The sequence below is a fragment of the Dreissena polymorpha genome, chromosome 4 (genome assembly GCF_020536995.1).
Source record: "Dreissena polymorpha isolate Duluth1 chromosome 4, UMN_Dpol_1.0, whole genome shotgun sequence".
NCBI lineage: Eukaryota > Metazoa > Mollusca > Bivalvia > Myida > Dreissenidae > Dreissena > Dreissena polymorpha.
Window position 1 is genome coordinate 129,389,235 of NC_068358.1, and position 12,564 is coordinate 129,401,798.

Here is a 12,564-nt window from a genome sequence, read left to right on the forward strand (position 1 = left end):
GTAATCGATGCTTCTTTTAAATAACTTTTTTTAACAAGTTTTCTTTAGAATTTCAACGAGTGCATAAATCACAGCTGTTTTATTATATATGCTGCTCATGGCAATTTGAAATACATCAGAAGTACTTAATTTAATAAGCATATGTTCTTGTTCAAAACAATATATTTACTTCATAGATGTATACGGTTATGCTTCACGCGACATCAAATTTTGTCACCGAGTTCATCCATATTCAACTTCAATGATATATTCTTATACCTTGAGATATCCGCACGAACTGCAAAAAACCCTGTTTTTTAGGCACTAAAGATTTTTGCAAATGTATTTCAATAACATGAGATATTTGCAAAAATAAAGTTCTTAGCGGTGTATTTACATTCTGTCCAGTCCTAGTGTAAGCCCCTGAAAACCCCGTTGCTTCTGCACCCTATATCTCTTGCACGACGGTCACATTATATTTGTATGTGATAGCAAGGAACGACAACTCTGCGTGGAGATTGCTGCACCCTGTCTAACGGAGAGGATTTGATTGGGCTGTGCTGGTTCCAGTTTAATCTCTGCGTTGTATATGACCTGCATGACCCAATTATTTTGTGTAATGTAACCCTCAACCTACAACAACAACAATAGCTGCAGAGAACTTTCGCTTATTTTACTTAGAAAGTCACCAATTATTCCTAAAAAAATGACTTTATATTCATTATATTAATATATGCGTAAGTAAGTACTGCTATATTCATCGAATTTATATGAACGGTTGGTAGAAAACGGATTTAATGACGTGAGAAAAGTGGCTATAATCCGGATATTTAAGAATCGGACTGATTTATCATGATCTATGTAGTATGTAAGTAAATGGCTAGAATCTAACATTTTTACCTCGTTCCAAGAATCTGCTCTCAATACTTATATATCTGTTGAAGATGAATATGAGTATAGTAAAAAAAATCAAGAGAACTACCACATATTTTTGCTCATTGGGTCATTGTCGACTTGAAATGGCCCACAAGTTCACCGGGGATGACTAGAAGCCGATTCTTGTCACCTTAGGGTGACTTCAAGCCGATTCTAGTCACCCTAGCGTCGGCTTGAAGTCACCCTAGGGTGACATGAATCTGCTTCTAGTCACCTCCGGGTGACTTCAAGCCATTTAAGGTCGACATTGACCCAATGCGATTCATGCAGGGCCCTTGCTACACGTTGGGGGATTAGGGCCGGGGCCCTGATAGGGGGGAATTTTGCATCGTTTTGGGCAAAAAGGTTAATTTTAGAAGATCTTTTCACCAACCATTCAACACTTAAAATTGCTGTATTTTAATTTAATTTACATAAATATGCATTAAATCAAAAGTTAAATAGCACGATATCAGGTGGCACCATAGGTATAAAAGTAAAAAATTAAATTTTGAAATACCGGTAACTAACTTAATATTACTCTTAATAATCGTACAAATTAGAAAAACAAAATCATATAACTTATAGTTATATACTTTGCTAGATGTTAATCAAATAAAATTGAGATGATTTTACACTTCTTTCTTAAATTAATATATTGATTTTTGGACATTGAGAATCTGTTTCAAATTTGTAATTATTTTTAACATTTTGCGTTGGGAATGGGTCTGTTTAACAGAACGGTAGACATGCCTGGAAAAGGTTTGTTGTGAAAAAATTAAAATAGCAATAAATATTGACAAATACTGGCTATTTTTTATGTGTGTCCTCTTTCATAAGTTTCAGTTAGATGTTCCACAAAAATGGTTGATGTTCTGAGCAAACTCTCCGTTGTCAGCGTTATATGGATTATAGCAGCTGGCTTTCTGGTAAGAATTTTTTAATTGAATATTTTTATTAGCTAACCTTATAGTACCGGTAATGTGCTTATTGTGAAACTGTATTGTACATTGTAATTCCAGAAGTCCATCAACTTTTTCTTCAGACAACATCGCCACCTGAAGCATGGGGCAAAACAAATCTATGTGAAATTCTTCGAATCATTCATATTGATTGATTTATGAGGTCACAGGGCCAAAAAAGGGTTTTAAAACATGAACACAGACATTATAAATATTATTCTTAGAATCGGTAAGGCCCAGAGGTATAGATTATCATAAGTATTTGGTATGTAACATTGCTTGGAGTACAATTTAATATTAACTTGTGTAAGGAAAATCGTTAAATCTTCTGGTCTTAAACCACAAAGCAAGAAGCTTTAACATTTGGTACTGGTATCTAGCATCATCTAGAGGTCCTTTACAAATTTTGATCAAATAATGCCCCTAGGATCATCAGTGGATGTATTATTGGAGTCACGGGTTTGACCCCAATTATGAAATATATTTAACAAATTAAAAAAATGTTTTATATATATTAAGGCTTATGAAACTTTGAATAACCCAGTTTAGGCCATTTACCATATTTTAACAAACAAAATTAAGAAAGGCCACAAAGAATCCATTGGCGAACCACATGTTGAAATCATCTTAGGTTGCTGCAGGTCAACAGAGCTAAGAATATTAAAAAATGAAATAAAAATGTAAAAAAATTGTGATAAACCCCAAGGCTTAAAGGTTTAATATTCAAAGGTTTATAAGATCATATAGTCAGTGGTCCTACATGTGTTTGTTTAATCGTGCCTCTGTTTTCAAATTTGATCAAACTCAAAAGTATCATGATTTTTATGCCCCCGGATGGAATGATCGGGGGTATATTGTTTTTGGCCTGTCAACTTGATACTTGGCATGCATGTGTATCTCATGGAGCTGCACATTTTGAGTGGTGAAAGGTCAAGGTCATCCTTCAAGGTCAAAGGTTAAATATATGGCTTCAAAGCGGCGCAATAGGGGGCATTGTGTTTCTAAAAAACACATGTCTTGTTTTTTTATAGATTTGTGTATCAAAGTTAACTGAAAAGTCTCAAAAGGACAAGACCCAGTTGTGTAAATAATTGTAGGTAACTTTGTGTGGACTAGTGGTCCACTTCTACCGGTTTATTACAATTAAGCCCTGTAGTCAAAAGTAGCCCCAAATCAGGGGTCTCGAGCATGGTACCACTGTGCTACAGTTTCTCAATTGAGTGTTCAGTGATGCTCAGGTTTCTATTGATTTTACAAGTTGCAAATTATTTTTTCCAGTCTCTCATTCTGTAAATTAATTATTTGGGTACCTTTAAACTCTGATTCAATTATGTTTATAATTACCTTTGCTGTACCATTTTCAGATCTTTCTCCTGCTTTTCCTGTTTGCAAAGCGCCAAATAATGAGATTCACTTTAAAATCCCGCAGGGGCCCTTACGTCTCGATAGGCTCAAATGTTCCAAAGGTAAATGATGGTTTGTTTTTTTGTCTGCAAGAACAGAGCCCGTATTCACCAACCGATTCTTAGACTTAAGAATAAAGAATAGACTTGGAACCAAGAAAAATGTGTTCAGTGTTTGAATATATACAGGCCTCCACTGGTGATTATGTCATTAACAAAATGTTCTATATGAAGAATAATATAGATAGAGATGTTTACTGCAGAGTTTGACTCAAAATTAAAGAAATTCTTGAATATTCTGATTTAAAGAATTTTCTTTATTCTTAGACTTTAGTCCAAGTATTGTTTGGTGAATAAGGGCCCCGAGTATGATCAGACTAGCGTTTTAGTTTTTTCAGTAATTCAATTAAAGGAAGAATATTACTTGAATATCTCTCCAGCAAAAACCAGACACTCACTGATATGCATAAAATATTGAAGAACCTAAATGCTGAATACGTAATTCCACTAAATTGTTGTTATGTAGTCATTGTTATGTTGTCATTTGTCTCATGACTCATGTGTACAAACAAAATCAAGCATGATTGTATGCTACAATTCAAGCATGTAATATATGCATATAAAGTCCAGAAGTATGGCTATAAAGTCATTTGGGCTGTAAACACTGTAACAGCATGATATGTTTGTTTGGCAAGTACCTAGTTGTTTTCACATTTTTCTAGGAACTTCGCACCGAGATATTTAGACGCATCAACAGAGTACCAGATATAAAACATGAGCCAAAATTGGTTAATCCTGCTATCGAAGCTTTAGCAAAATCAGGTACATGTACTTGAAGCATAGTTTCAACACTGTTGCATTAAACATTTGTAACATTAACATTCAATAAGCAATTCATCAAACACCACCTTTGAAAATAAACTTGCACAATAATGTTTATAAATATGTATTTACATGTGATAAATGTTAACACAACTGCATGTTTACTACACCACTATAATTGAGTTTAGTTTGTCAGCAATTGTTACCGGCAGCGCATCATTATTATAACCCTCTATCTCTGATTCAAGTAGGCCAGTTGCTATGTATGTGCACTTAGTAATGGCAAACCAGTTTACCCATGAACAGTTTTTTAGTTACACTTACTGTTGTTATATGAGTGTAATACTGTTGAATACGCAAAAAAATCCCAACTAAAAACAAAAACATTTCTACAAACAAATTCAGAAGGGGGAAATACTTTTGTCTTTATGTTGGTAGGTCTGCATAGTATTTCTTGTCTTCAAAAACACTTTTTCAAATCTTTTTTTTATATATATCCAAGTCCTAAAGACTTTGTTTTCTTAAAAAGTATTAATGTTTGACAATGGACCAGAGGCCAAATTATTTCAATAAGATGTGAAAACATTTAGAACTGCATCAAAAGGGTAGGTGTGGGTAGTAATTACCTCTATTGGTAACTCTAGATACATATGAATTGTATTTTATTCTGCATTTCAGGAGACAACAATTTCTATTATAGAATGAAGGCCATGGATGCTTTCTCAAGATTCGGTAAATAATCTCGTGCTTCTGCTATCACATTTTCTGTTTTTTCATAGAATTTATAACGACATTGTCTTTTTGCCTCCGATTTTATACTAAAAATATGCTTAATATTTAAGAAATAATATATTATTTAAAGTTATTAAACAGCCTTTAGTTGTGAGTTTGAAGTTCTGATTCATATAATGACAAGAGCACTAGCCTTGTTTGTTTAGTAAATGCATGTCAACATTACAAAGAATTCAATAATACAAACTTTTTCAATGGTTTATTTATCTTTATATCACCCGCCGAAGGAGAAGGGATATAGCATTGGTGTCCACCGTTTGTCACAAAATTTATTATTTATTTTTGGCGGGGGATATAATTTTTACGAATCTGCTTGTTTTTTAATTTGTTGCAATTAATTTAAAATCAGAGCCTAATTTTACTATGCTGCACTTATGGTAGTTACTTCGTTTTTCATAGTTTATTAAACAATTCATCAACTGCGAACTTGTTCTTTTTTAGCTCGGCGTTTTTGGAGAAAACCTGAGGTATTGTCATAGCCAGCTCGTCGTGTCGTCTGCCGTCCGCGTCGTGCTAAAACCTTAACATTTTGTTAAGGTTTTGAACATTGGCTCTAAAATCAAATTGCTTCCACCTACAACTTTGAAACTTCATTTGTAGATGCACCTTGATGCACCTACAAACCACACCCAATTTTTGGTCACTAGGTCAAAGGGAAAGGTCACTGTGACCTTAAAAAAAAAATCTGACAAGCTTTCATTTATTCAAAACCACACCCGTAGCCGAGCGTGGCATCCGTTATGCGGTGCGCTCGTTTATATCCACAACAGCAAGAACCATGTTAAAATGTTCATTTTGCAATTTTTAACCAGGTTTTCCGAAGGAAGAAAAAACTGGTTATTAGATTGGCGAATGTCGGCTGGTGGGCTGGCGGGCGGGCGGAACAAGCTTGTCCGGGCCATAACTTTGATGTTCATTGTGAGAGTTTGAAATCATTTGGCACATTTGTTCACCATCATTGGATGGTGTGTCGCACAAAAGAATTGTGTCAATATCTCAAAGGTCAAGGTCGCCACGACTAAAAATAGATTTATTTTGAAACAAAGGGGGTTAATTTTAAACAATAAGTTCAGTTTGACTTGTCTCCATTTATCAGACTTTTTTTTCAAATTGGAAACCTGGTTTTGTGACAATTTTGTACCTTGTTCTCTATTACTTCAAAAGGATTTCTTAAATATCAAAATGAAAGTTTAGCTATGGTTATTTTCACATTAAGTTATGTTGCTGTTGTAATACCAGACGATTGTTTACGTCTTGAGATGTCGAATGCCTGTCGTCACCCCAGTCAGAGTGTGCGAGACTACCTGACCTTGATCTACCCCATGTATCTTACCACGGCACCCTCTCACCTCGTGAACAACTTCATCAACATGTACGAACATGCTCGACACAGGCCTGAGGTTGGTAGCAATCATGCTTACATGGTATAAAATAGAATGGCGGCAAAATTTTAATTGTTTCTTAGAAATGTTATATAAAACTTCTTTTACTTAAACATAGATATTTGAATACCTATGGTAACTGGAACAAATCTCGCTGTCATGGAAAAATCATTCATACATTAAAATGAAAATTATCACCTTTCACTCCAGTATTTATAACTGGGTAATTCAAATTCATATTTTGGTCCTTGTTTATATTGAAGTTACCCTCCATAACTCCATAATTGAATTATGACATGGAAACCTTGATAACTTAAACCATTAATAACACTTGTTTTTTATCATCCATGTGCAATCTCAAGCCATGTTCATTCAAAAATGCAGTCATAGGTAAAGAATAGCTTGATACCATGTGAATATTTTTATATTGTGATATATATATCTGTTTAAAGTGTTTACTCATTTGAAATACTCACAACAAAATTACCTAACTCAAAGGCCAAAATGTGCACTCTTGAAATGTTAAAGAAAGCCCTATATAGTATGCAACTGCATCTACCACAAGAGGGCATTTAACTTCATCAAGTATTGGCAAGAGAACATTAAAAGTCTCATTTGGTAAATAAGGGGCAAATCCATTTCAATAGCAAGCTACTGTACACAGTCCCAGTAATCTTCAAAAGTAAAATCGTTAAATTTGTATAATGTTTGTGCTTCAAGTTCCAGGAAAGTATTTAAAATTATTCATGTAAGGTGAACAAAACATAAAGGCTTGTTATAAACATTTTGAATATTAGTTTAGTTTTCCAAATTGTTTACGCACATGGCTATTGCTAAAAGTGAATTATGCCACTGCTGTTTGCAGATGTTTGGAGAGGATCAGTTCAACCAGTACGAATCGGCCTTAAATGAAATAGTCAACCAGTAAGTCAGAGATTGCTTTCTGGATATCCCTATACTTTAAATAACCTGTACACATTCGAATATGCAGTGTTTGTTCACAAGATAATAAACAAGATAAAGGATTTCTTTCTCAAAGTAAATTTTGTTCATTTGAAAGCCAAAAAGTGTTGCATATTATGTAATTTCTTTATAAAAACCTGTTATTTTTCAGCTTGGAGCGAGGAATCCATCTGAGGAAAGAGGAAGGCCGTGAGGATGCCAGTGCTTTTCCACTAGCAGACACGGACGTAAAAATAAAATCTCGAGGTATGGGCAAGTCCAAGACCTCCATTCCGTATAACCACATGGTGTCAGACAAAAGCATGAGTCGCGGGCAGACACGCTACCGGACACGGGCTAATAGTAGCGAGCAGGCTGGACTGTTGGAGAGCGCACCCTCTAGTCAGCGCAGCAGCATCGAAGGGCTCGTCACAGCGCGAGACAGCTCCGAGGAGAATATTCGCCTCGTTGAAGTAAACATGAACACCATGCCAGAATTGTGATCAACTCGGGCAAAGTTGTTCAACTCGGGCAAATTTGTCCAACTCGAGCAAATTTGTTCAACTCGGGCTAATTTGTTAGGAAAGATATTTGTTGATATAAATCGTTAATGATAACTGTGTTTTTATTTTCTATGGCTTATCATTTGATAGTTTTTGGTGATGTAAAGTTGAAAATAATTACAGGTATAATATTAATAACATGCTTTTGTATGTCATATGAACAACAGTGTCCATTTGACAATGTCCCAAATAAGCACAAATTATAGACCATTTCTGCAGTATTTAACTTAAATTGCCTGTAAAGTAATTTAACTTGTGCTTTTACTTTTATACAACCGGGTCGTGGTGATATTTTGAAATCCAGCAGGACTTTCAGTCTTCCTTGCGGGAACGCTGCAGTTGTGGACGATTAATATGAATAAGTTCTTGTGCAATATATGTACATATCTGTTTATTTTAATGTACTTGTATGTGAATACATAGATCTAAAAATAAATTGTCCTCTTTATCATACTGTAGTATGCAGCAGGAAAAAAAGACATGCCTTTCGTGTCATTAATTTGCTACACATAGTTATATGATGGGACGAGAACCAAAGTTTGTAATGTTGTGTTTGAAGCTCATTTAATGTTGCAGAATGGTGCCACCTAGCAAGGCCGTACATTTTGATTTATTACAGTGTCTATCTGGGTATATTCCAGTATTAATACAAATTAGTCATTAATCTGGTCACACAGATGACCAAAACAACAACATTGAAAAGGTAAGAACTATTAAAACAAACGTCTTCAAAGGCATTCAGAAATGCTGGGGCATTTCATTACCCCCTCACACAAAATTGGCTCTCTTGAGTCAATTAACAAATGTCAATGTATGTTAATCATGAATGAAAGTTTTCATATTTATGCCCCCCTTCAAAGAAGAGGGGGTATATTGTTTTGCTCATGTCGGTCAGTCGGTTGGTCCGTCCACCAGATGGTTTCCAGATGATAACACAAGAACGCTTCGGCCTAGAATCATAAAACTTCATAGGTACATTGATCATGACTGGCAGATGACCCCTATTGATTTTCAGGTCACTAGGTCAAAGGTCAAGGTCACAGTGACTCGAAATAGTAAAATGGTTTCTGGATGATAACTCAAGAATGCTTAGGCCTAGGATCATGAAACTTTATAGGTACATTGATCATGACTGGCAGATGACCCCTATTGATTTTCAGGTCACTAGGTCAAAGGTCAAGGTCACAGTGACTCGAAATAGTAAAATGGTTTCCGGATGATAACACAAAATGCTTACGCCTAGAATCATGAAACTTCATAGGTACATTGATCATGACTGGCAAATTACCCCTATTGATTTTCAGGTCACTAGGTCAAAGGTAAAGGTCACAGTGACTCGAAACAGTAAAATGGTTTCCTGATGATAACTCAAGAATGCCTACGCCTATGATCATGAAACTTCATAGGAACATTGATCATGACTGGCAGATGACCCCTATTGATTTTAAGGTCACTAGGTCAAAGGTCAAGGTCATCGTGACAAAAAACGTATTCACACAATGGCTGCCACTACAACTGACAGCCCATATGGGGAGCATGCATGTTTTACAAACAGCCCTTGTTAAATACTTATTTTTTTAACTTTTATAAATAAACATCTAAATTAAATTTTGAAATAATTTATTAACAGTACATTAACTGATTGTCAATATGAACTATATTCTGAGAATGTCATTTCTTTACAGATTTTGCCACACTTTTTATAGGAGGCTGATTTTCCTTGCGACTCTTTCTGGTTAAGGTCGTCGCGTATCTGGAGAACCCCTTTAGTGATCCTGTATAGAAGGTCGGTTTGTTTGTCCTGCAGGCGGTTCTGGCGGCTCATCTCTCTTGTGATGCGTTCCACCTCGGAGGCCATCTTTTGAAGGTTGCGCAGGATCTGCGTCGGCCGTTTCACCCTGGGACCTCTTAGGTTTATTGAGAGGTTCTCAGACCGGTTCAGGTGACAAGTTGCCAACATGTTAGGTGACTGGCCAGTGCTCTCGTGGGGAGTTGCTCTGTAGGCTCTGGCAAGGCTGCCCATTCTGCTTGCTCATCCGCAATGTAGGCCCTAATAAGTTTTAAGATGGAACGATGAAATCTTTCCACTTGGCCATTCCCTTTTGGGTTATGTGGGCTTGAGCGGCTCTTTTTTAAATTCCAAACAGAGAGCACATTTGTCGGAAAAACTTGAATGATGAACCCTAGTCTGAATGAATAGTGAGAGGGGTCCCCCAACGGGAGACAAAATTTTCTACAATTTTCTCCGCGCACTCCTCTGCTGTGTGCATTTTGACGAGGATTACCTCAATATACTTGGTGAAGTGATCGGTCATCACCAAGATTTGACTGTTACCAGCGGTAGTCACTGGGAGAGGGCCAACAAAGTCCATTGCTAACATATCCCATGGACCTTCTGTCTGTAGATGCCCCATAGCAGCCGTAGGTTTCTTGTAGGGAGTTTGGTCTCTCTCGCAGACATCGCAGGCTTGTATATTTAACCTGATATCAGTTTTGAAATGAACCAGTGGAATGACTTTACTAACATCGCCTTGTCTTTTTAACACCTTGATGTCCAGTAGTAACTGGGTCGCGTGATTGGTGTACAACTGCCTCTCTGATAACCTTTGGCGTTATGAGCTGCAACGTTTCAGAGGCTGGCAAATCATCCTTTCTATGGCAAAATAGCACTCCATCTTTTAACAATAGCTGATCCCAGATTACCCAGTAATGCCTTGTTTCTGGGCTTTGATTGGTCATGTCAGCACTGTCTGTTTTTTGCCAGAGTTGACGGCCCTTGCAATAACGCCAATATCGCTATCGGCATCCTGCATTGTTGCTTTCTGTTCTTATGTGTACTGGCTACTCCAGAGTTTGGATCGTAGCACCGCTCGTATGGCATCCTTTGTCGCTAAGTTGTTTGACTCTGCTTCATGCGATACGTCATCCTGGGGTTTGCTAAGTAAGCCTCGAAGTTGAGCCACCATTACTGCTGCCCTTTTCCTACATTTGGTGCAAGGCCCACACTTGAGCGGCTCGCCGGTGTCAACTAGAGGACAGTCACAATATTCCGGCCCTTCACATCTCGAGAGAGCATCACAATGTGGCTGCTTCAATCCGGAGCGGTACTCACTTGCGAAAGCATAAGTGGCCAATATGGCAGTCCACCTAGCTATTTTGTCCCTCTGCTCCTTCATTTTTAATAGCCAGACAAGAGCTTGGTGATCGGTCCTGACAGTGAACCTTCAGCCAGATACTGGCAGAAGTACTGTACATAGTATACTACTACAAGTAACTCCTTCTCAGTGAAACAGTAGTTCCTTTCAGATCTGCTTAGCGCTCGACGGGTATACGCAATTACGCGCTCCCGGTTCTCTTGGAGCTGTGCCAAAACCGCGCCGATGCCGACTCCGGATGCATCTACATCCAAGTAAAACATCCCTCCTGCTTCCGGGGATAACCTATCACCTCGGGACTGACCAAGGCTTGATAAACTGCACTGAACGCATATTCCTGCGCCTCCTTCCACTCAAACTTCACATCTTTACGCTTCGACACCTTAGCAAAATCTCTGATGAAGCGGCGGTAGTAGGCCTGGCCCACGGGGAGAAGCTCATTTGATTAACCCCCTTTCTCAGCAGATCCTCTAATGCCCCCTTCTCCTTAGCGGCATATGCGAGTGGCACGCAGTGAGGCCTCTGTTTTATCGGTGCAGCCGCTCCAGTGTTAATTGGGTGTTCAGTTAGATGTGTTAGTCCCATTCATTTGTTGAACATGTATTCAGGTACTTTATCAATAATGCAGCGACTGCGTCTATTTCAGCTTTTGTCTTTCCTTTAGTATACCTTTCTAAGAGAGATTTTAGATGAGTAGGCACCTGACTTACTTCTTTTGTTTTAGTCAACTTGGCGCATTCGGTTAAAGTATCCGACTGACTGGTCACAACTCTGCGTACCGCAAAGAAATTTCTTTCCTCGTTATCGTTTTCTTTGCTTGACAGCACTGACACCACTCTATCAATCTTTTCAGCGTCACCAATGACAGCATCCTTACGTAATTTAACTTCGGTTGTGAATGGGTTTAACAGCCTTATCACACAAGTTGGGGACTGGTTAATGTTGACAAGGGTTGAGGCCATTTACAAGGGGTATCTCTCTTTGAAGTGCTCTGTTGGCTCAACCACATAATCGCTGGTCGGCCCTGTTTTCCTCTTAGTATAACGTATCCTAACAGAGCCCCGCCCTCGATATCCGCCACAATCGCATCCTGGATCAGATTAACAGGACCTAAGCACAGCTCTAACTTGCCTAACCTGCTTCTTTGATGGGGGCGCCTCCTGCCCATATCAAACTGGCCGTCTTATGTAACACAGGTCGATTCGCTGGGACCGATTGATCAAATACTCTCTTCGAGACAATTGTCCTAGTCGCACCTGTGTCGGTTGTAAAGATGACGGGTATATTATTTACGTTCCATTTAATATACACCCCATCAGCAAGCTGCCTATGTATCTCTTACCTAATTATCTCTTTCTCTCTACCCAAGAACTCTTCAGATTTGCTTGTGTGGCCTATCTCTCCCTCTTCTCGTTTAAAGGAAGACTGCTTTGCCCAAACTCTGGCTCTGTATGAACTACCTCGCTCTTTATTTCACCACTTAGGCATTCTCGAGCAAAGTGCCCTTTGCCATGGCAGCGGTAGCATTCAACATCTTTCATGCTTCTTTTCTCCCCGCTTATTTTCATCGACCTACCTTCAAGGTTTTCCAAACGCTTCAAAATTTGCTGCAAAATTTATCCACTGTCACTAGACGTGTCCTGTTTAGG

At 38.0% G+C, this 12,564-nt stretch overlaps 1 protein-coding gene across 5 annotated transcripts; it reads left to right on the forward strand.

Moving 5' to 3' along the window:
• The first annotated feature begins 570 nt into the window (after positions 1–570).
• Positions 571–8,239, forward strand: LOC127876460 (protein C1orf43 homolog). Of its 5 annotated transcripts, none has more exons than XM_052421764.1 (8): positions 571–720; positions 1,735–1,823; positions 3,221–3,322; positions 3,982–4,081; positions 4,760–4,813; positions 6,113–6,273; positions 7,121–7,179; positions 7,370–8,239. In XM_052421764.1, exons 2-8 carry the CDS (start codon positions 1,758–1,760, stop codon positions 7,698–7,700), a joined length of 873 nt encoding a protein of 290 aa, XP_052277724.1. In that variant the 5' UTR covers positions 571–720; positions 1,735–1,757; the 3' UTR covers positions 7,701–8,239. The 5 variants fall into 5 exon arrangements, with proteins under 5 accessions (XP_052277724.1, XP_052277722.1, XP_052277725.1 ...); XM_052421762.1 differs by having other exon boundaries at positions 588–716; XM_052421765.1 differs by having other exon boundaries at positions 594–720; positions 1,741–1,823.
• Positions 8,240–12,564: the final 4,325 nt, after the last annotated feature.